The sequence below is a fragment of the Phoxinus phoxinus genome (genome assembly GCF_949152265.1).
Source record: "Phoxinus phoxinus genome assembly, chromosome: 19".
NCBI classification, from domain to species: domain Eukaryota; kingdom Metazoa; phylum Chordata; class Actinopteri; order Cypriniformes; family Leuciscidae; genus Phoxinus; species Phoxinus phoxinus.
In genome coordinates this window covers 32958504-32981925 of record NC_136894.1, presented here as the reverse complement: position 1 = coordinate 32981925, position 23422 = coordinate 32958504, and the positions used below count along the sequence as shown (strand labels likewise).

General features: G+C 50.0%; 1 protein-coding gene across 2 annotated transcripts in view; it reads right to left on the bottom strand.

Moving 5' to 3' along the window:
* Window positions 1-91: 91 nt before the first annotated feature.
* cfap69 (cilia and flagella associated protein 69) overlaps window positions 92-23422 on the bottom strand; it is a 35373-nt gene continuing 12042 nt past the window's right edge. For both annotated transcript variants that reach the window (XM_079592004.1, XM_079592005.1), the window contains exons 8-22: window positions 22278-22455; window positions 18178-18301; window positions 18038-18086; window positions 17839-17960; window positions 16735-16957; window positions 16290-16454; window positions 15995-16110; window positions 15799-15917; window positions 12266-12347; window positions 6598-6790; window positions 1547-1681; window positions 1179-1255; window positions 911-1108; window positions 722-808; window positions 92-639 (exon numbers count right to left, since the gene is read on the bottom strand). In XM_079592004.1, the coding sequence (XP_079448130.1) occupies window positions 541-639; window positions 722-808; window positions 911-1108; window positions 1179-1255; window positions 1547-1681; window positions 6598-6790; window positions 12266-12347; window positions 15799-15917; window positions 15995-16110; window positions 16290-16454; window positions 16735-16957; window positions 17839-17960; window positions 18038-18086; window positions 18178-18301; window positions 22278-22455 (1967 nt within the window). In that variant the 3' untranslated portion in view covers window positions 92-540. The remainder of the gene's footprint in view (window positions 640-721; window positions 809-910; window positions 1109-1178; window positions 1256-1546; window positions 1682-6597; window positions 6791-12265; window positions 12348-15798; window positions 15918-15994; window positions 16111-16289; window positions 16455-16734; window positions 16958-17838; window positions 17961-18037; window positions 18087-18177; window positions 18302-22277; window positions 22456-23422) is intronic.

Here is a 23422-nt window from a genome sequence, read left to right as displayed (position 1 = left end):
CACTCTGTATTGTAAAAAGCACTATATAAATAAATGTGACTTGACTTGACTTGAAAGATGACTGGACATTCAATAAACACACTGTTTTGTTCTGATTCTGCGGTCTTATTTTATTAGTCATTATGCTCTCTTTCACAATCATCATGGATGCCAGTCTGCATGGTGATGTTTGGCTTCTGGTTAGCTTGAGATCGTGTATGAAGAGCGCATGTATCTGTTCCCGATGATCAGAGCGCTGATGTGGAGACTCGAGATCTAGATCAGCAGAAGCTCTGGCTGGACACAGCACTCAGACCACACAGTTAGCGGTGTATACAAGCGCTCGGGTTAGTAAGGCAGAAACCCAAATGCTTCCTCTTCGTCCATTACGATGGTGCCATTTACATGCGCTCTCAGAGCTCAAGCGCCCAGAATAAACTGCTGGTAAACATATGCTGTAGGAGTAAAGACTGCTAAACATGAGAAAATCAATGTCTCTGAAAAGCATAAAATGTATGTTGTGAAATGACTTCAGGTTGAACTCTCTGTATGGGACTGTGTTTATTGATCTGAGAGGGTGTGTTGTGTCTCGGGTCCCTCGAGGGCCGGTTCTGATGGAGCGTCGCTGGTGCTCCCTTCCTCCCGCAGACGCTTGAACTCCTGACACACACACACACACACACACACACACGAATTAATGCAGAGCCTCGAGAACATGCCAATCTGTGTGAAGATCTCAGACCTTCAGGACGCTGTAGTTTGAGGTTCTGGCCACGTAACTCCTCCAGGCTTCTGCTGCGATCTCTCTCTGCTTATGAGTGAAGCCAATCTGGAAAAGAGTTTCTCAGATACTGATCAAACGCACACAAGGCCTTCGCCAGACGCAGCTCAGGAGACACGCACAGCAGAACTGCATGAGACTCAGCTTTACCTCTTCATACAGCCGCTTCTCCTCCCGCAGCTCCTCCTGCTGCTGACGGCCCAGAATGCTTTGCTGCAGAGAGCGCACGTTCTGCACCGTGTCGTCGCTGACCTGTCGAAGGCTCTTCAGGGCTTCTTCATCAGACGAGACGGGCGTCGCTCCCTCGGACAACAGCTCGGCCCGGACCTCGTGTAAAACCTCTCCCACCTGTGAAGCAGGAGCGTTTGCAGTGATGTCACTCATTAAAGCTGACGGCCGACGGGTCATCAAGACTCACCTTGAAGTCCAGGTATCTGCGGATGATGCTGAGTGTGACGAGATCTTCAGCGCTCAGACCCGACAGCTGCTCAAATCCTGCAGATCAGACATTAGTCAAGCATTAATCTACATAAACTGAACTGAAGATTATCTTTTTAAATCTATAACTAGATTCAGCAATTCACTTAAATTGAACTGGACTGTCAAATGAGGAGAGTTTAGGAGCGTGTTTGATTATTATCGGTTTGCTCAGGTGTAAACGTGTAAAACACTGTGACTTTACAAGTATTCGGACATGTTATGTAGTTGCTGATATTAGTTAGGGTTAGGGCTATTTTTGCTACTGTCTATAAACACTACTGAAAATAAACCAGTCCTCTCTAATACCCAGTTTCCAGAAGATGCAGTAGATGTTTGCGCGCAGGTTTTCCCACACATCCCTGACAGCAGAACTGACGTCACGTGAAGATGATGTTGATGACGGATCATCCTGAGGCCGAGAGACAACCGGCCGCTTCACGTCTGAGAGAGAGAGAGAGAGGGGGGGGGGGGGAGAGAGAGAGAGAGAGAGAGAGAGAGAGAGAGAAAGAGAGAGAGAGAGAGAGAGGGAGGGAGGTTGAAAAGATCTTTATTGTTACATTAAATGCAGGATTTACAACAGTTTTGTTACCTGTATAATTTTACCTTAACAACAGTTAAAAAAATAAAAGTAAAAAATAAAGCTCCATCATCAATAACACATAAAACCTCAACATTATTGATCAGTTTATAATATGAAAATGTAATTTTTATCCTTCCTTTTACCATACACTTCAACATTATTTCTACATCTGTTGAACCAAGTTCCAACTCCTTATTTTTATAATTTAATAAACACAGTTTTCCTCTACCAAGCACTTTGTATTTGAGTCCCCCAATAAACACTTTGTGGGAAAACTCCTCACCAAAACCATGAAACCAAGCATCAAGCAGCTTAAACTTTCTTCAACACTACAGAACCCACACTCCCCCAACTGCTGGATTCAGGTGTGCTACAGAACCCACACTCCCCCAACTGCTGGATTCAGGTGTGCTACAGAACCCACACTCCCCCAACTGCTGGATTCAGGTGTGCTACAGAACCCACACTCCCCCCACTGCTGGATTCAGGTGTGCTACAGAACCTACACGGCCCCAACTGCTGGATTCAGGTGTGCTACAGAACCCACACTCCCCCCACTGCTGGATTCAGGTGTGCTACAGAACCTACACGGCCCCAACTGCTGGATTCAGGTGTGCTACAGAACCTACACGGCCCCAACTGCTGGATTCAGGTGTGCTACAGAACCTACACGGCCCCAACTGCTGGATTCAGGTGTGCTACAGAACCCACACTCCCCCAACTGCTGGATTCAGGTGTGCTACAGAACCCACACTCCCCCAACTGCTGGATTCAGGTGTGCTACAGAACCCACACTGCCCCAACTGCTGGATTCAGGTGTGCTACAGAATCCACACTCCCACGACTGCTGGATTCAGGTGTGCTACAGAACCCACAATCCCCCAACTGCTGGATTCAGGTGTGCTACAGAACCCACACTCCCCCCACTGCTGGATTCAGGTGTGCTACAGAACCTACACTCCCCCAACTGCTGGATTCAGGTGTGCTACAGAACCTACACTCCCCCAACTGCTGGATTCAGGTGTGCTACAGAACCTACACTGCCCCAACTGCTGGATTCAGGTGTGCTACAGAACCCACACTCCCCCAACTGCTGGATTCAGGTGTACTACAGAACCCACACTCCCCCAACTGCTGGATTCAGGTGTGCTACAGAACCTACACTCACCCAACTGCTGGATTCAGGTGTACTACAGAACCCACACTCCCCCAACTGCTGGATTCAGGTGTGCTACAGAACCCACACTCACCCAACTGCTGGATTCAGGTGTACTACAGAACCTACACCCCCCCAACTGCTGGATTCAAGTGTGCTACAGAACCCACACTCCCCCAACTGCTGGATTCAGGTGTGCTACAGAATCCACACTGCCCCAACTGCTGGATTCAGGTGTGCTACAGAACCCACACTCCCCCAACTGCTGGATTCAAGTGTGCTACAGAACCCACACTCCCCCAACTGCTGGATTCAGGTGTGCTACAGAACCCACACTCCCCCAACTGCTGGATTCAAGTGTGCTACAGAACCCACACTCCCCCAACTGCTGGATTCAGGTGTGCTACAGAATCCACACTGCCCCAACTGCTGGATTCAGGTGTGCTACAGAACCCACACTCCCCCAACTGCTGGATTCAGGTGTGCTACAGAACCCACACTCCCCCAACTGCTGGATTCAGGTGTGCTACAGAATCCACACTGCCCCCAACTGCTGGATTCAGGTGTGCTACAGAACCCACACTCCCCCAACTGCTGGATTCAGGTGTGCTACAGAACCCACACTCCCCCAACTGCTGGATTCAGGTGTGCTACACACAACACAGCTGACACAGGTAAACGCACAACACAGCTGACACAGGTAAACACACAACACAGCGGACACAGGTCAACACACAACACAGCGGACACAGATAAACACACAACACAGCGGACACAGGTAAACACACAACACAGCTGACACAGGTAAACACACAACACAGCGGACACAGGTCAACACACAACACAGCGGACACAGATAAACACACAACACAGTGGACACAGGTCAACACACAACACAGCTGACACAGGTAAACACACAGCACAGCCGACACAGGTAAACACACAACACAGCGGACACAGATAAACACACAACACAGCTGACACAGGTCAACACACAACACAGCGGACACAGATAAACACACAACACAGCGGACACAGGTAAACACACAACACAGCGGACACAGATAAACACACAACACAGTGGACACAGGTCAACACACAACACAGTGGACACAGGTAAACACACAACACAGCGGACACAGGTAAACACACAGCACAGCTGACACAGGTAAACACACAACACAGCGGACACAGATAAACACACAACACAGCGGACACAGATAAACACACAACACAGCTGACACAGGTAAACACACAACACAGCGGACACAGGTCAACACACAACACAGCTGACACAGGTAAACACACAACACAGCTGACACAGGTAAACACACAACACAGCTGACACAGGTAAACACACAACACAGCGGACACAGGTAAACACACAACACAGCGGACACAGGTAAACACACAACACAGCTGACACATGTAAACACACAACACAGCGGACACAGATAAACACACAACACAGTGGACACAGGTCAACACACAACACAGCGGACACAGATAAACACACAACACAGCGGACACAGGTAAACACACAACACAGCTGACACAGGTAAACACACAACACAGCTGACACAGGTAAACACACAACACAGCGGACACAGGTCAACACACAACACAGCGGACACAGATAAACACACAACACAGCGGACACAGGTAAACACACAACACAGCTGACACAGGTAAACACACAACACAGCGGACACAGGTCAACACACAACACAGTGGACACAGGTAAACACACAACACAGTTGACACAGGTAAACACACAACACAGCCGACACAGGTAAACACACAACACAGCGGACACAGGTAAACACACAACACAGCGGACACAGGCAAAAACACAACACAGCGGACACAGGTAAACACACAACAATGCTGACACAGGTAAACACACAACACAGCAGACACGGGTAAACACACAACACAGCCGACACAGGTAAACACACAACACAGCGGACACAGGTAAACACACAACACAGCAGACACAGGTCAACACACAACACAGTGGACACAGGTAAACACACAACACAGCTGACACAGGTAAACACACAACACAGCTGATACAGGTAAACACATAACACAGCTGACACAGGTAAACACACAACACAGCTGACACAGGTAAACCGACAACACAGCTGACACAGGTAAACACACAACACAGCCGACACAGGTAAACACAACACAGCGGACACAGGTAAACACACAACACAGCGGACACAGGTAAACACATAACACAGCGGACACAGGTAAACACACAACACAGCCGACACAGGTAAACACACAACACAGCCGACACAGGTAAACACACAACACAGCGGACACAGGTCAACACACAACACAGCTGACACAGGTAAACACACAACACAGCTGACACAGGTAAACACACAACACAGCGGACACAGGTAAACACACAACACAGCGGACACAGGTAAACACACAACACAGCGGACACAGGTCAACACACAACACAGCTGACACAGGTAAACACACAACACAGCCGACACAGGTAAACACACAACACAGCGGACACAGGTAAACACACAACACAGCTGACACAGGTAAACACACAACACAGCGGACACAGGTAAACACACAACACAGCTGACACAGGCAAACACACAACACAGCTGACACAGGCAAACACACAACACAGCTGACACAGGCAAACACACAACACAGCTGACACAGGTAAACACACAACACAGCTGACACAGATAAACACACAACACAGCGGACACAGGTAAACACACAACACAGCGGACACAGGTCAACACACAACACAGCTGACACAGGTAAACACACAACACAGCGGACACAGGTAAACACACAACACAGCCGACACAGGTAAACACACAACACAGCGGACACAGGTAAACACACAACACAGCCGACACAGGTAAACACACAACACAGCGGACACAGGTAAACACACAACACAGCTGACACAGGTAAACACACAACACAGCGGACACAGGTAAACACACAACACAGCGGACACAGGTAAACACACAACACAGCGGACACAGGTAAACACACAACACAGCCGACACAGCCGACACAGGTAAACACACAACACAGCGGACACAGGTCAACACACAACACAGCTGACACAGGTAAACACACAACACAGCGGACACAGGTAAACACACAACACAGCCGACACAGGTAAACACACAACACAGCGGACACAGGTAAACACACAACACAGCCGACACAGGTAAACACACAACACAGCGGACACAGGTAAACACACAACACAGCTGACACAGGTAAACACACAACACAGCGGACACAGGTAAACACACAACACAGCGGACACAGGTAAACACACAACACAGCGGACACAGGTAAACACACAACACAGCCGACACAGCCGACACAGGTAAACACACAACACAGCTGACACAGGTAAACACACAACACAGCGGACACAGGTAAACACAACACATTATTGTGAACTTACACGCTGAAAACACTGTATCAGTGTAAACACAGAGCGCCGAAACCGTTGGTCAATTACCTAGAGCATGGCAATGTTTTAATCCTTGCCCTATGAAGTGCTGTAAGCTGTGTATTTTTATGTGTTCAGGCTGACTGATGTGTCCGTACCTGCAATCACCCCGTGCCGGTCTCGCATTAAGCCCGTCTCCTCCTCCTCGCTCCTCCAGATCTGCAATAGAAGCTGCGGCGCAGTGACGTCTCTCTGGCCACGCCAGCACTGCACACGCGTAACGGCCCGTGGACTCTCACAGAGCTCCAGCAGAGTCCCGATGAGCGCAATCAGCATGTGTCTCGGGCTCAGCTGCACATCACACACGCCAGTCAAACACACGCCAGTCGAACACAATCCACTCCAACACACGCCAGTCCAACCCACTCCAGTCCAACCCACTCCAGTCCAACCCACTCCAGTCCAACCCACTCCAGTCCAACACACTCCAGTCCAACACACTCCAGTCCAACACACTCCAGTCCAACACACTCCAGTCCAACACACTCCAGTCCAACACACTCCAGTCCAACACACTCCAGTCCAACACACTCCAGTCCAACACACGCCAGTCCAACACACGCCAGTCCAACACACGCCAGTCCAACACACGCCAGTCCAACACACTCCAGTCCAACACACTCCAGTCCAACACACTCCAATCCAACACACGCCAGTCGAACTCACGCCAGTCCAACACAATCCACTCCAACACACGCCAGAGAGCTGCACGGGTCCGATTTTGTAAATCCGCACCCGCCCGTACCCGCAGGGCTTAAAACCGCATCCGACCCGTTTTCCGACAGCAGCACTAATTAAAATCCGCAACCCGACCCGACCCGCTTAAAATAGAACCGAGATCCGACCCGCACCCGAAATAAAATCAGTTTAGTCAATCACATTATAGACACACTTTTTTCAAATTTGTATTGCCTTTGGCGGCTTGCCTTAACACAAGGACAACAGCCGAAGCTGTCAAAAAGCCGATAGCCTAGGCCTACATGGCTAACGCGTTACCACAAAACAATTCAATTTCGTCTAGCACATCAGCTTCACAATTTTATATATATTTATATATTGTTTCATCAATATTAATTATATGAGAAGTTAAAAGCATAGTAGCCTAAGATCATACGTTGTGCAATATGTCGGGAGACAGAGGCAGACATTATTGACCACTTCATTATAAGTTTCTTACTGTATAAAGCCTTTCTTTAAATTGAATTTCGTTTTGTATTAATTTTATCTTAATTTTAAATGATGTTTTATAACCAATTGTCTGAATTTAATAAATAAGAAGTAGCCTAATAGCAGGCATCAGGACACGGAGCGGATCAACGGCGCATGAACTGGAAATTAACGAAACTCAGCGTATAAGCTACATGCCTCACAGACCTGAGAAACATATAGAAAGCTTGAAATGTGTAGCCTAGCCTACTTTTAAACAAAACAATTAAAAACGAAAGAAAACAGCTCTGTCTCCTGTCCTGGCTATATTTGACATAGGCCTATATAGCCTATTCAATAATCATTAGGCTACTTTTCCCGTTTCTTTGTGACGTTTTCATGAACGAGTCATCACCTCTCAATAGTTAATATTGTTATTTGGTGTTCAGTTTATACAGGTTTTCAAATGTTATTTAATAAAAATATTATTTTTTTCCCCTGTGGCTGTGTTTGCATTAAAGGGATAGTTCACTTTGAAATAAATTTTTGATATGTTTTAGCTTACCTCAAGGACATCCAAGATGTAGGTGTCTTTGTTTCCACAGTATTTTCAATTTTTATATTTTTAGGTCAAACCATTCTTGTCTGAAAGTCATATCATGCAGGTCTATGGGGTCCACCTCAAAGAGCATGCACAGAGAAGTCCAAATGAAACATGATTTAATGACTCGTAAATGTAAGTACACATTGATGGCCTAAGACACGAAACGAGCGGTTTGTGTGAGAAAACGAACAGTTTTTTTTCGTTTTCAGTTATATCGTTTTTACCTCTTGTAACAAAGCCATGTCCAAGTGATCTGAGAGTGCGCGCGCTTCCTTCTGTGTGACGTGTGCGCAGAATGGTGCATAGATATGTATACACTAGATTTCGCATTAAAGACATTCGTTCCAATGAACTGCCGTAGCCAAGGCGACATTTAGTGTATACATCTATGCACCAGTCTGCACACACGTCACACACCAGGAAGCGCGCGCGCCCTCAGATCACTTGGACCTTTTACAAGGCGCCGCATCTCACTGAACCCGTGTTTAGACCCGCGTTTCCCCGTGTCCGACCCGACCCGCACCCGTATCCGACACAGTTGGATATTTTTCACCCGTTTGAGCAAAATTTGCGGGTCACCCGTCGGGTACCCGAACCCGTGCAGGACTCTGACACACGCCAGTCCAACCCACTCCAGTCCAACACACTCCAGTCCAACACACTCCAGTCCAACACACTCCAGTCCAACACACTCCAGTCCAACACACTCCAGTCCAACACACGCCAGTCGAACTCACGCCAGTCCAACACAATCCAGTCCAACACACTCCAGTCCAACACACTCCAGTCCAACACACTCCAGTCGAACTCACGCCAGTCCAACACACTCCAGTCCAACACACTCCAGTCCAACACACGCCAGTCGAACTCACGCCAGTCCAACACACGCCAGTCAAACACACTCCAGTCCAACACACGCCAGTCCAACACACTCCAGTCCAACACACGCCAGTCCAACACACTCCAGTCCAACACACTCCAGTCCAACACACTCCAGTCCAGTCCAACACACTCCAGTCCAGTCCAACACACTCCAGTCCAGTCCAACACACTCCAGTCCAGTCCAACACACTCCAGTCCAGTCCAACACACTCCAGTCCAGTCCAACACACTCCAGTCCAACACACTCCAGTCCAACACACTCCAGTCCAACACACTCCAGTCCAACACACTCCAGTCCAACACACGCCAGTCCAACACACTCCAGTCCAACACACGCCAGTCCAACACACGCCAGTCCAACACACACCAGTCCAACACACGCCAGTCGAACTCACGCCAGTCCAACACACTCCAGTCCAACACACTCCAGTCCAACACACTCCAGTCCAACACACTCCAGTCCAACACACGCCAGTCCAACACACGCCAGTCCAACACACGCCAGTCCAACACACGCCAGTCCAACACACTCCAGTCCAACACACTCCAGTCCAACACACGCCAGTCCAACACACGCCAGTCCAACACACGCCAGTCCAACACACGCCAGTCCAACACACGCCAGTCAAACTCACGGCAGTCCAACACACGGCAGTCCAACACACGCCAGTCGAACTCACGCCAGTCCAACACGCGCCAGTCAAACTCACGCCAGTCCAACACACGCCAGTCCAACACACTCCAGTCCAACACACGCCAGTCCAACACACTCCAGTCCAACACACTCCAGTCCAACACACGCCAGTCCAACACACTCCAATCCAACACACGCCAGTCCAACACACGCCAGTCCAACACACTCCAGTCCAACACACTCCAGTCCAACACACGCCAGTCCAACACACTCCAGTCCAACACACGCCAGTCCAACACACGCCAGTCCAACACACGTCAGTCCAACACACGTCAGTCCAACACACTCCAGTCCAACACACTCCAGTCCAACACACTCCAGTCCAACACACTCCAGTCCAACACACTCCAGTCCAACACACGCCAGTCCAACACACGCCAGTCCAACACACGCCAGTCCAACACACGCCAGTACAACACACGCCAGTCCAACACACGCCAGTCCAACACACGCCAGTCCAACACACGCCAGTCCAACACACTCCAGTCCAACACACGCCAGTCCAACACACGCCAGTCGAACTCACGCCAGTCCAACACACGTCAGTCCAACTCACGCCAGTCCAACACACGTCAGTCCAACACACTCCAGTCGAACACACTCCAGTCCAACACACGCCAGTCCAACACACGCCAGTCCAACACACTCCAGTCCAACACACTCCAGTCCAACACACTCCAGTCCAACACACTCCAGTCGAACTCACGCCAGTCCAACACACTCCAGTCCAACACACTCCAGTCCAACACACGCCAGTCGAACTCACGCCAGTCCAACACACGCCAGTCAAACACACTCCAGTCCAACACACGCCAGTCCAACACACTCCAGTCCAACACACGCCAGTCCAACACACTCCAGTCCAACACACTCCAGTCCAGTCCAACACACTCCAGTCCAGTCCAACACACTCCAGTCCAGTCCAACACACTCCAGTCCAGTCCAACACACTCCAGTCCAGTCCAACACACTCCAGTCCAGTCCAACACACTCCAGTCCAGTCCAACACACTCCAGTCCAACACACTCCAGTCCAACACACTCCAGTCCAACACACTCCAGTCCAACACACTCCAGTCCAACACACTCCAGTCCAACACACGCCAGTCCAACACACGCCAGTCCAACACACACCAGTCCAACACACGCCAGTCGAACTCACGCCAGTCCAACACACTCCAGTCCAACACACTCCAGTCCAACACACTCCAGTCCAACACACTCCAGTCCAACACACTCCAGTCCAACACACGCCAGTCCAACACACGCCAGTCCAACACACGCCAGTCCAACACACGCCAGTCCAACACACGCCAGTCCAACACACTCCAGTCCAACACACTCCAGTCCAACACACGCCAGTCGAACTCACGCCAGTCCAACACACTCCAGTCCAACACACGCCAGTCCAACACACGCCAGTCCAACACACGCCAGTCCAACACACGCCAGTCAAACTCACGGCAGTCCAACACACGGCAGTCCAACACACGCCAGTCGAACTCACGCCAGTCCAACACGCGCCAGTCAAACTCACGCCAGTCCAACACACGCCAGTCCAACACACTCCAGTCCAACACACGCCAGTCCAACACACTCCAGTCCAACACACTCCAGTCCAACACACGCCAGTCCAACACACTCCAATCCAACACACGCCAGTCCAACACACGCCAGTCCAACACACTCCAGTCCAACACACTCCAGTCCAACACACGCCAGTCCAACACACTCCAGTCCAACACACGCCAGTCCAACACACGCCAGTCCAACACACGTCAGTCCAACACACGTCAGTCCAACACACTCCAGTCCAACACACTCCAGTCCAACACACTCCAGTCCAACACACTCCAGTCCAACACACGCCAGTCCAACACACGCCAGTCCAACACACGCCAGTCCAACACACGCCAGTACAACACACGCCAGTCCAACACACGCCAGTCCAACACACGCCAGTCCAACACACGCCAGTCCAACACACGCCAGTCCAACACACGCCAGTCGAACTCACGCCAGTCCAACACACGTCAGTCCAACTCACGCCAGTCCAACACACGTCAGTCCAACACACTCCAGTCGAACACACTCCAGTCCAACACACGCCAGTCCAACACACGCCAGTCCAACACACGCCAGTCCAACACACGCCAGTCCAACACACGCCAGTCCAACACACGCCAGTCCAACACACGCCAGTCCAACACACGCCAGTCCAACACACTCCAGTCCAACACACGCCAGTCCAACACACGCCAGTCCAACACACTCCAGTCCAACACACGCCAGTCCAACACACGCCAGTCCAACACACTCCAGTCCAACACACGCCAGTCCAACACACGCCAGTCCAACACACGCCAGTCCAACACACGCCAGTCCAACACACGTCAGTCCAACACACGCCTCGTTCACACACTCATGCTGAATGTTTGCACCTGCAGCCGCTGAAGGAGCAGATCAACTCCACCTCCCGCCACAAACACGTCCTCCGTCCCGAAACACCCCACAACACATGACCTGCACAGAAGAGAAGAAATCATATTTGGCATGAAGTAAAGCCGAGGAGATTTTCCCTGTATTTAAAGTGCATCCGGAAAGTATTCACAGCACTTCACTTTTTCCACATTTCGTTATGTTTCAGCCTTATTCCAAAATGGATCAAATAATTTTTTTTCAATACTTTGTTGAAGTACCTTTGGCACCAATTACAGCCTCAAGTATTTTAAAATATGATGCTAAAGCTTAGCACACCTATTTTCTGGCAGTTTCTGCCATTCTTCTTTGCAGAACCTCTCAAGCTCCATCAGGTTAAATGGGGAGTGTCGGTGCACAGCCATCTTCAGATCTCTCCAGAAATGTCTGGGCTCTGGTGGGCCACTAAAGGACATTCCCAGAGTTGTCCCGGAGCCACTCCTCTGTTATCTTGGCTGTGCGCTTAGGGTCGTTGTCCTGTTGGAAGATGAACCGTCACCCCAGTCTGAGGTCCAGGGCTCTGGAGCAGGTATTCATCAGGGATGTCTCTGTACAGTTATCTTTCCCTCGATCCTGACGAGTCTTCCAGTTCTTCATCTTTCCCTCGATCCTGACGACTCTCCCAGCTCCTCATCTTTCCCTCGATCCTGACTAGTCTCCCAGCTCCTCATCTTTCCCTCGATCCTGACTAGTCTCCCAGTTCCTCATATTTCCCTTGATCCTGACGAGTCTCCCAGTTCCTCATCTTTCCCTCGATCCTGACGAGTCTCCCAGTTCTTCATATTTCCATCGATCCTGACTAGTCTCCCAGTTCCTCATCTTTCCCTCGATCCTGACTAGTCTCCCAGTTCCTCATCTTTCCCTCGATCCTGACGAGTCTCCCAGTTCCTCATCTTTACCTCGATCCTGATGAGTCTCCCAGTCCCTCATCTTTCCCTCGATCCTGACGAGTCTCCCAGTTCTTCATATTTCCCTCGATCCTGACGAGTCTCTCAGTTCCTCATCTTTCCCTCGATCCTGACTAGTCTCCCAGTTCCTCATCTTTCCCTCGATCCTGACGAGTCTCCCAGTTCCTCATCTTTCCCTCGATCCTGACTAGTCTCCCAGTCCCTCATCTTTCCCTCGATCCTGACGAGTCTCCCAGTTCCTCATCTTTCCCTCGATCCTGACGAGTCTCCCAGTCCCTCATCTTTCCCTCGATCCTGACTAATCACTCAGTTTCTCATCTTTCCCTCGATCCTGACGAGTCTCCAAGTTCCTCATCTTTCCCTCGATCCTGACGAGTCTCCCAGTTCCTCATCTTTCACTCAATCCTGATGAGTCTCCCAGTTCCTCATCTTTCCCTTGATCCTGACGAGTCTCCCAGTTCCTCATCTTTCCCTCGATCCTGACTAGTCTCCCAGTCCCTCATCTTTCCCTCGATCCTGACTAGTCACTCAGTTCCTCATCTTTCCCTCGATCCTGACGAGTCTCCCAGTTCCTCATCTTTCACTCAATCCTGATGAGTCTCCCAGTTCCTCATCTTTCCCTTGATCCTGACGAGTCTCCCAGTTCCTCATCTTTCCCTCGATCCTGACTAGTCTCCCAGTCCCTCATCTTTCCCTCGATCCTGACTAGTCACTCAGTTCCTCATCTTTCCCTCGATCCTGACTAGTCTCCCAGTCCCTCATCTTTCCCTCGATCCTGACTAGTCACTCAGTTCCTCATCTTTCCCTCGATCCTGACGAGTCTCCCAGTTCCTCATCTTTCCCTCGATCCTGACTAGTCTCCCAGTCCCTCATCTTTCCCTCGATCCTGACGAGTCTCCCGGTTCCTCATCTTTCCCTCGATCCTGACTAGTCTCCCAGTTCCTCATCTTTCCCTTGATCCTGACGAGTCTCCCAGTTCCTCATCTTTCCCTCGATCCTGACTAGTCTCCCAGTCCCTCATCTTTCCCTCGATCCTGACTAGTCACTCAGTTCCTCATCTTTCCCTCGATCCTGACGAGTCTCCCAGTTCCTCATCTTTCCCTCGATCCTGACGAGTCTCCCAGTTCCTCATCTTTCCCTCGATCCTGACGAGTCTCCCAGTTCCTCATCTTTCCCTCGATCCTGACGAGTCTCCCAGTCCCTCATCTTTCCCTCGATCCTGACGAGTCTCCCAGTTCCTCATCTTTCCCTCGATCCTGACTAGTCTCCCAGTCCCTTATCTTTCCCTCAATCCTGACTAGTCACTCAGTTCCTCATCTTTCCCTCGATCCTGACGAGTCTCCCAGTTCCTCATCTTTCCCTCGATCCTGACTAGTCTCCCAGTCCCTCATCTTTCCCTCGATCCTGACGAGTCTCCCAGTCCCTCATCTTTCCCTCGATCCTGACTAGTCACTCAGTTCCTCATCTTTCCCTCGATCCTGACGAGTCTCCAAGTTCCTCATCTTTCCCTCGATCCTGACTAGTCACTCAGTTCCTCATCTTTCCCTCGATCCTGACGAGTCTTCCAGTCCCTCATCTTTGCCTCGATCCTGACGAGTCTCCCAGTTCCTCATCTTTCCCTCGATCCTGACGAGTCTCCCAGTTCCTCATCTTTCCCTCGATCCTGACGAGTCTCCCAGTTCCTCATCTTTCCCTCGATCCTGACTAGTCTCCCAGTTCCTCATCTTTCCCTCGATCCTGACGAGTCTCCCAGTTCCTCATCTTTCCCTCGATCCTGACGAGTCTCCCAGTTCCTCATCTTTCCCTCGATCCTGACGAGTCTCCCAGTTCCTCATCTTTCCCTCGATCCTGACGAGTCTCCCAGTTCCTCATCTTTCCCTCGATCCTGACGAGTCTTCCAGTCCCTCATCTTTCCCTCGATCCTGACGAGTCTCCCAGTTCCTCATCTTTCCCTCGATCCTGACGAGTCTCTCAGTTCCTCATCTTTCCCTCGATCCTGACGAGTCTCCCAGTCCCTACTGCTGTTAAACACCCCCACAGCTGATGCTGCTTCACTGTAGGGATTGTATTGGCCAGGTGATGAGCAGTGCCTGCTCTCCTCCAGACATGACGCTTGCCATTCAGGCCAAAGAGTTCAATCTTTATTTCATCAGTCCAGATAATGTTGTTTCTCATGGTCTGAGAGTCCTTCAGGTGCCTTTTGGCAAACTCCAGGTGGGCTGTCATGAGCAATCCAGTTGTAGAAACATCTCAAGGATGATCAGTGGAAACAGGATGCACTTGAGCTCAATTTTGAGTGTCATGGCAAAGCCTGTAAATACTTATGTAGGCTACGTGTGATTTTTTTTCATTTTTAATAAATTTGCAAAGATTTTAAACAAATTTCTTTCACGTTACCATTATGGAGTATGGTTTTTAGAATTTTAAGGAAAATAATTAATTTGATCTATTTTGGAATAATGCTGTAACAACAAAATGTGGGAAAAGTGAAGCGCTGTGAATACTTTCTGGAAGCACTGTATGTGGAAAACCTTCATATTTGCATTCACAGGGAGTTTCCCGCAGAGAAATAAACACGCGTGTCTCACCAAACGCAGTCGACGGTGGACAGCAGCAGTTTATTATGACCCAATCCGCTGAAGATCAGAGCAGCGTCCAAACTCAAATACTGAATCAGCATCTCCACACCGTCACTGCCGAACAACTCCTAAACACACAGATGTACTCGTTTAACCAGTGCTAGTTAAGTGTTCTTGATTGTATCATCTGTATGATGTGTCTCACCTTCCTGTGCATGTCTCCCTCACAGAGGACAGACAGAATGAACTGGGAGTCGATCTGAATCTCCAGAGACACGGCATCCTCGGCCTCTGGTCTCCCTATGAACCAGCGCAGCACCCCTAACACACACACACACACACACACACACACACACACACACACACACACACACAGGTAGTCTTCAGTATTTCAGCAGTGAGAGCTGTGATACGCCACACAATCTCTCCCACACACTCTCTCTCTCTCTCTCTCTCTCTCTCACACACACACACACACACACACAAACACACACACTTACCCAGAAGCTGCCCGATTGCCCCTTGATCGCACAGATCCTGCCGGAGAGCCTCGAGGTCCAGGGAAACCACGGATCTGAGCACTCGGACACAGTACCTCATCTGGGCCTTCTTCCCGCCCTGCCCACCGCTGCCATGGAAACTGTGGCCCCGCCCACTGAAGGAATCTGACCACAGAACCATGAAGAGAACGATCAGCACAAAGTACATCTTTCCAGTACTGTACTGAATCAGAGTATTTATAATCATCGAAACAGGAACTACACGGCTCGTTCGAGCCAGACTGGGGAGAAAGGTGCTGTAATAATGTAAAGTGAAAAATAATGTGTTTTTTTAACAATCAAGCATGAAAGCATATTCCAGTACACCCTAAAACAAAATCAATAAAGGACCCCTAATGTGGAGATAGATAGCGTATATAGTGAGCTGGCAGTGATGGTGCGGTACCTTCCTGAAGACACCAGTCGAGCAGCAGCAGCAGGAGTGTGTTCCCCTGACACGTCATGTAGTCGTCCAGCATCAGAGGAGCCAGAGAGATCAGACACGCCAACGCCTGCAGCTGCAGCTCCTCCTGCTGGCCGGGGGTCCAACTGCACCTGCTCCCGGGCTCCGGGGCCCGGGGCTTAATCAGGAGCATCAGGCCCAGCATCACCCGGCCCTCCTTAAACAGCTGCTCATCACAGACACACACACACACACACACACACACACACACACACACACACACACACACACACACACACACACACACACACACATCAGGCCCAGCATCACCCGGCCCTCCTTAAATAGCTGCTCACCACAATCTTTCACACACACACTGAAGCAGAGATGCTCACAATTCTTTGAGCTAGAGTCCAAGTCAAGTCTCACTTAATACAATTAATACAAAACGAAATTCACTTTATAGAAAAGCTTTGTGCCTTCTGTTTGAGGTGAAAGTTTTAAAGCAGTCTTTTAGTGAAGTTTTTAAACCCAAAGCTTACGATGAATGGCACAGCAGCGGCCGGTGCAGTCGGTGTTTGTTGTCCTCTCATGTGTGGCCGCGCGAAGATACATAGTACGTGTTACGTAGGCAGGTTAGGCTATAGTTAACGGAAGGAGGGGAACAGCGAGCTCATCAGACGTTTCCTAAAAATAAACATTGTACCCGAGTCCCGCAGCTCGAGTCCGAGTCGAGTCTGAAGTCTTTCGAGGACGAGTCTCAAGTCAAGTCTGAAGTCACTGTGTGTGCGATTTAAGTCGCACACGAGTCCGAGTCTCAAACTCGAGTCCCCATCTCTGCACTGAAGGGACAAGTTTCAAGAGCTCACACAAAAATAACCTGTCGTCCTTCACAGTCACAGTGTGTTTCCATTGTATGGAGAAGAGCATTGTTTGTATTCTGCTAAACATCTCTCTCTCAGAAAAGTCATACGGGTTTAAATGATTGTGAGCTGTGTGTGTGTGTGTGTGTGTGTGTGTGTGTGTGTGTGTGTGTGTGTGTGTGTGTGTGTGTGTGTGTGTGTGTGTGAGAGAGCTGTTGTGTAATGCATGCTAACATCATCTCACCTGCAGGGCAGCCAGATCTCTCGACAGGACGACGATCACATTCAACAAGAGTTTCTTCATCTCAAAGTCCTCGTGGTTGAAGGACAGCTTGAGGTTTCGCACCAGAGGATTGTGGCTCTTCACTGAGAAACACAGTTCACAGATCTTCATTCGAGGTCACGGAGATGAATGAATGCTAGTGAAAAACACTAATACTTACGCTCAGGGAACGTGACAAACAGTGTGAGATGCTTGACAAACCCGCTCTCCTGAAACACACAGAGAGCTCATGAGGAAGAGCGAACGAGGCTCGTGAAGAAGAGCGTGAGTGTTGGGGAGTTTATAGAACGATGGACTCACGATCAGAGGAGCGCTCGGGTTCGATGCGATCAGAGACAGCAACACTAGCAGGTCGTTCCTCAGCTGACGATCATAATGCCGGAAACCGTTAAGAAGCTGATGGAGAAATGCTTCCTTCAAAGATCTGCCATGTAGAAGAGAAAACGTCTTAGGTAACGACTGTAACCCATGTTCCTTGAGAACAGGGAACGAGACACTGCGTCAAAACGCTATGGGGAACGCCTCCGCGTGAACCGGTGTCTGAAACGCTTATCTAATCACAGCAATCCTATTGGGCGGTGACAGCCTATGACATCATCACTAGTGCGACCCGGAAGTATATAAGGGGCGCCAAGAGAAGATGTCAACAACTTATCGTCTGAAGGGACTGTTCAGCAGGCATCCCGAGGCATGGCGAAAAGACGCAGTGTCTCGTTCGCTGTTCTCAGGGAACATAGGTTACAGTCGTAACCTAGACGTTCCCTTTCGAAAGCGAACTCACACTCCGTAAGAACGCTATGGGGAATGATCTACCCACGCTGCCATGCTGAGGGGAGTGCATGCCAAATTATGGCTGTGACAAAAAAACGTTTAAAAAAATCCGTTTTAACTGAAATGCCCAAAACACTCTCCCTTCGGTCACATACAGGCTGTCAGTGACAGTATTCCCTACGGCCACTGCCCAATCTATGAGCCTCAAAGAGGCCTCCGATACACTGAAGGGCTACCAAGGCCACTCAAAGGCTTTGGAACCAACAGCTTCCGTGGAAGGGGTTCCTTTAAGGGAATATGGGCAGGTGGTCCAAAGGAGTCCCATCCAGTCACTTTCTGAGGGGGACATGAAGTCAACCCCACATGCCACTAGGGAGGCGGACCTGGTCTAATTTAATGACATAGTCTTGCCAACAACTTGTCTGTTTCCTAAACAGAGTCTCTAACATATTTGGCCTCACCTGTGGAGGCATCCGGTAGGAAGGACTGCAGATAGTGGCAGTGATCGCTCACAGACCGGATCATAGAGACGGGCATCCTGGAGAGTAAAACTCGCCATAGCGCACTCTAACCCTTGCGAACGAGGGGAGCCACTCTACTCGATCCTGGATCTACACAGTGCTTCAGAGCCCTGTGGAGGCAGGGCACTCTAGGGACCCTAATAGGGGAGCCCCTCCAGCTCTAGGGCTGATCTAACAGAGAGTCCTTCAACTTTCCGACCAGACTTAGGGAACTAAGTATTCATACAGAATGATCCTCAGATAGATTCTGGAACACTACACTCTAAACCTGATAAGTATTGACCAGGCTCTGGGCTAGGTTTTGCCTTTGCAATGCTAAGCATCCAACTCGTTGGGGATCAGCAGGACTGTTAGCAGAGCTAGCCACAGAAGCCAGGTGCTCTCACAGACATCTCTGTGGCCCTGGTTATACTTAATTCACATTGTCAACAGGTAGTGTACTCAGCAAAAAGTGCTATCGACCCTTTAAAGCAAGGGGAATACAATCTTAAGCTACCGGACTATCGAGGAGGCCTACTGAAAGGCCTACAGCTTCGAATGTCACGGGCCTCAGCCCAGGCAGTGCTTCGGCTCTAAGGGAGCATACTCAACCATCCCAAGTGGGAGGGAGTAACTAATCTGTCTCTACCTGAGCCCTAGTATAAGGTGGCTATCAAGGTGGCCCGAAGAGGGCCAATGCTTGACTCTGTAATTCTATCTGGAGCTTGACAGAGCGGTGGCCTCAGTAGAACAACTCCTGAGGGAGGAAGTCATCTCACACAAAAAATGTCTATTAGGTGCTCAGATGAACGGTGGCCTCACTAGATCATTTTTTACATACAGCCAGCCTACAGATTGGCACTACCCGTTATATAAGACTGACAACTCTAACATAACAGGAGGCCTATGGGAAGGGTATGCATAGCCTAGCTATACATGTGAACTTCTGTGTGCTTGTGCTGTGTACTTGTGCTGTGTGCTGTGTGCTTGTGCTGTGTGCTTGTGCTGTGTACTTGTGCTGTGTACTTGTGCTGTGTGCTGTGTGCTGTGTACTTGTGCTGTGTACTTGTGCTGTGTGCTGTGTGCTTGTGCTGTGTGCTGTGTGCTTGTGCTGTGTGCTGTGTACTTGTGCTGTGTACTTGTGCTGTGTGCTGTGTGCTGTGTACTTGTGCTGTGTACTTGTGCTGTGTGCTGTGTGCTTGTGCTGTGTGCTGTGTGCTTGTGCTGTGTGCTGTGTGCTTGTGCTGTGTGCTGTGTGCTGTGTGCTTGTGCTGTGTGCTTGTGCTGTGTGCTTGTGCTGTGTGTGTGCTTGTGCTGTGTGTGTGCTTGTGCTGTGTGCTTGTGCTGTGTGCTGTGTGCTTGTGCTGTGTGCTGTGTGCTGTGTGCTTGTGCTGTGTGCTGTGTGCTGTGTGCTTGTGCTGTGTACTTGTGCTGTGTACTTGTGCTGTGTGCTTGTGCTGTGTGCTGTGTGCTTGTGCTGTGTGCTGTGTGCTGTGTGCTTGTGCTGTGTGCTGTGTGCTTGTGCTGTGTGCTTGTGCTGTGTGCTTGTGCTGTGTGCTGTGTGCTTGTGCTGTGTGCTTGTGCTGTGTGCTTGTGCTGTGTGCTTGTGCTGTGTGCTTGTGCTGTGTGCTTGTGCTGTGTGCTTGTGCTGTGTGCTTGTGCTGTGTGCTTGTGCTGTGTGCTGTGTGCTTGTGCTGTGTGCTTGTGCTTGTGCTTGTGCTGTGTGCTTGTGCTGTGTGCTTGTGCTGTGTGCTGTGTGCTTGTGCTGTGTGCTTGTGCTTGTGCTTGTGCTGTGTGCTGTGTGCTGTGTGCTGTGTGCTGTGAGCTGTGTGCTTGTGCTGTGTACTTGTGCTGTGTGCTTGTGCTGTGTGCTGTGTGCTTGTGCTGTGTGTGTGCTTGTGCTGTGTGCTTGTGCTGTGTGCTTGTGCTGTGTGCTTGTGCTGTGTGCTTGTGCTGTGTGCTTGTGCTGTGTGCTGTGTGCTGTGTGCTTGTGCTGTGTGCTGTGTGCTTGTGCTGTGTGCTTGTGCTGTGTGCTTGTGCTGTGTGCTGTGTGCTGTGTGCTTGTGCTGTGTGCTGTGTGCTGTGTGCTGTGTGCTGTGTGCTTGTGCTGTGTGCTTGTGCTGTGTGCTTGTGCTGTGTGCTTGTGCTGTGTGCTGTGTGCTGTGTGCTGTGTGCTTGTGCTGTGTGCTTGTGCTTGTGCTTGTGCTTGTGCTGTGTGCTGTGTGCTGTGTACTTGTGCTGTGTGCTTGTGCTGTGTGCTGTGTGCTGTGTACTTGTGCTGTGTGCTTGTGCTGTGTGCTTGTGCTGTGTGCTTGTGCTGTGTGCTGTGTGCTTGTGCTGTGTGCTTGTGCTTGTGCTGTGTGCTGTGTGCTGTGTACTTGTGCTGTGTGCTTGTGCTGTGTGCTTGTGCTGTGTGCTTGTGCTTGTGCTGTGTGCTTATGCTGTGTACTTGTGCTGTGTGCTTGTGCTGTGTGCTTGTGCTGTGTGCTTGTGCTGTGTGCTTGTGCTGTGTGCTTGTGCTGTGTGCTTGTGCTGTGTGCTTGTGCTGTGTGCTTGTGCTGTGTACTTGTGCTGTGTACTTGTGCTGTGTACTTGTGCTGTGTACTTGTGCTGTGTGCTTGTGCTGTGTGCTTGTGCTGTGTGCTTGTGCTGTGTGCTTGTGCTGTGTGCTTGTGCTGTGTGCTTGTGCTGTGTACTTGTGCTGTGTACTTGTGCTGTGTACTTGTGCTGTGTGCTTGTGCTGTGTACTTGTGCTGTGTACTTGTGCTGTGTACTTGTGCTGTGTACTTGTGCTGTGTGCTTGTGCTGTGTGCTGTGTGCTTGTGCTGTGTGCTTGTGCTTGTGCTGTGTGCTTGTGCTGTGTACTTGTGCTGTGTGCTTGTGCTGTGTGCTTGTGCTGTGTACTTGTGCTGTGTGCTTGTGCTGTGTGCTTGTGCTGTGTGCTGTGTGCTGTGTGCTGTGTGCTTGTGCTGTGTGCTTGTGCTGTGTACTTGTGCTGTGTGCTTGTGCTGTGTGCTGTGTGCTTGTGCTGTGTGCTTGTGCTGTGTACTTGTGCTTGTGCTGTGTGCTTGTGCTGTGTACTTGATAATTTATCGCTTGATGAACGTTGATCATGTGATCTTGACTCACGCGATGCAGTCGGTGTTGCTGAGCTGGGCCGTCAGCTCGTCCCGAGAGCCGTTCTCCAGAAGGTTCCACAGGATCTCCGAGCAGCGGAACAGAACCGGTCCGGTCGGGTCACACTCACTCATGTGGAAGCAAATCTTCTGCGCAGCCTGAGCTCTCAGCATTACTCTACAGTTCACCTCTGAGAACACACACACACACACACACGTGTTTCATTCAGTGTGTGTGTTCTGCAGATCTCTGGTGTGTGTGTGTTCTACAGATCTCTGGTGTGTGTGTGTGTGTTCTACAGATCTCTGGTGTGTGTGTGTTCTACAGATCTCTGGTGTGTGTGTGTGTGTTCTACAGATCTCTGGTGTGTGTGTGTGTTTGTGTGTGTGTTGAAATCTCTGGTGTGTGTGTGTGTTCTACAGATCTCTGGTGTGTGTGTGTATGTTCTACAGATCTCTGGTGTGTGTGTGTGTGTGTGTTCTACAGATCTCTGGTGTGTGTGTGTGTGTTCCACAGATCTCTGGTGTGTGTGTGTGTGTGTATGTTCTACAGATCTCTGGTGTGTGTGTGTGTGTGTTCTACAGATCTCTGGTGTGTGTTCAACAGATCTCTGGTGTGTGTGTGTTTGTATGTATGTATGTATGTATGTATGTGTGTGTGTGTGTGTGTGTGTGTGTGTGTGTGTGTGTGTGTGTTCAACAGATCTCTGGTGTGTGTGTGTTCTACAGATCTCTGGTGTGTGTGTGTGTGCTCTACAGATCTCTGGTGTGTGTGTATGTTCTACAGATCTCTTGTGTGTGTGTATGTTCTACAGATCTCTGGTGTGTGTGTATGTTCTACAGATCTCTGGTGTGTGTGTATGTTCTACAGATCTCTGGTGTGTGTGTGTGTTTGTGTGTGTGTTGAAATCTCTGGTGTGTGTGTGTGTTCTACAGATCTCTGGTGTGTGTGTGTGTGTGTGTGTGTGTGTGTGTGTGTTCTACAGATCTCTGGTGTGTGTGTGTGTGTGTTCTACAGATCTCTGGTGTGTGTGTGTGTGTATGTTCTAGAGATCTCTGGTGTGTGTGTGTTCTACAGATCTCTGATGTGTGTGTTCAACAGATCTCTGGTGTGTGTGTTCAACAGATCTCTGGTTTGTGTGTGTGTTCAACAGATCT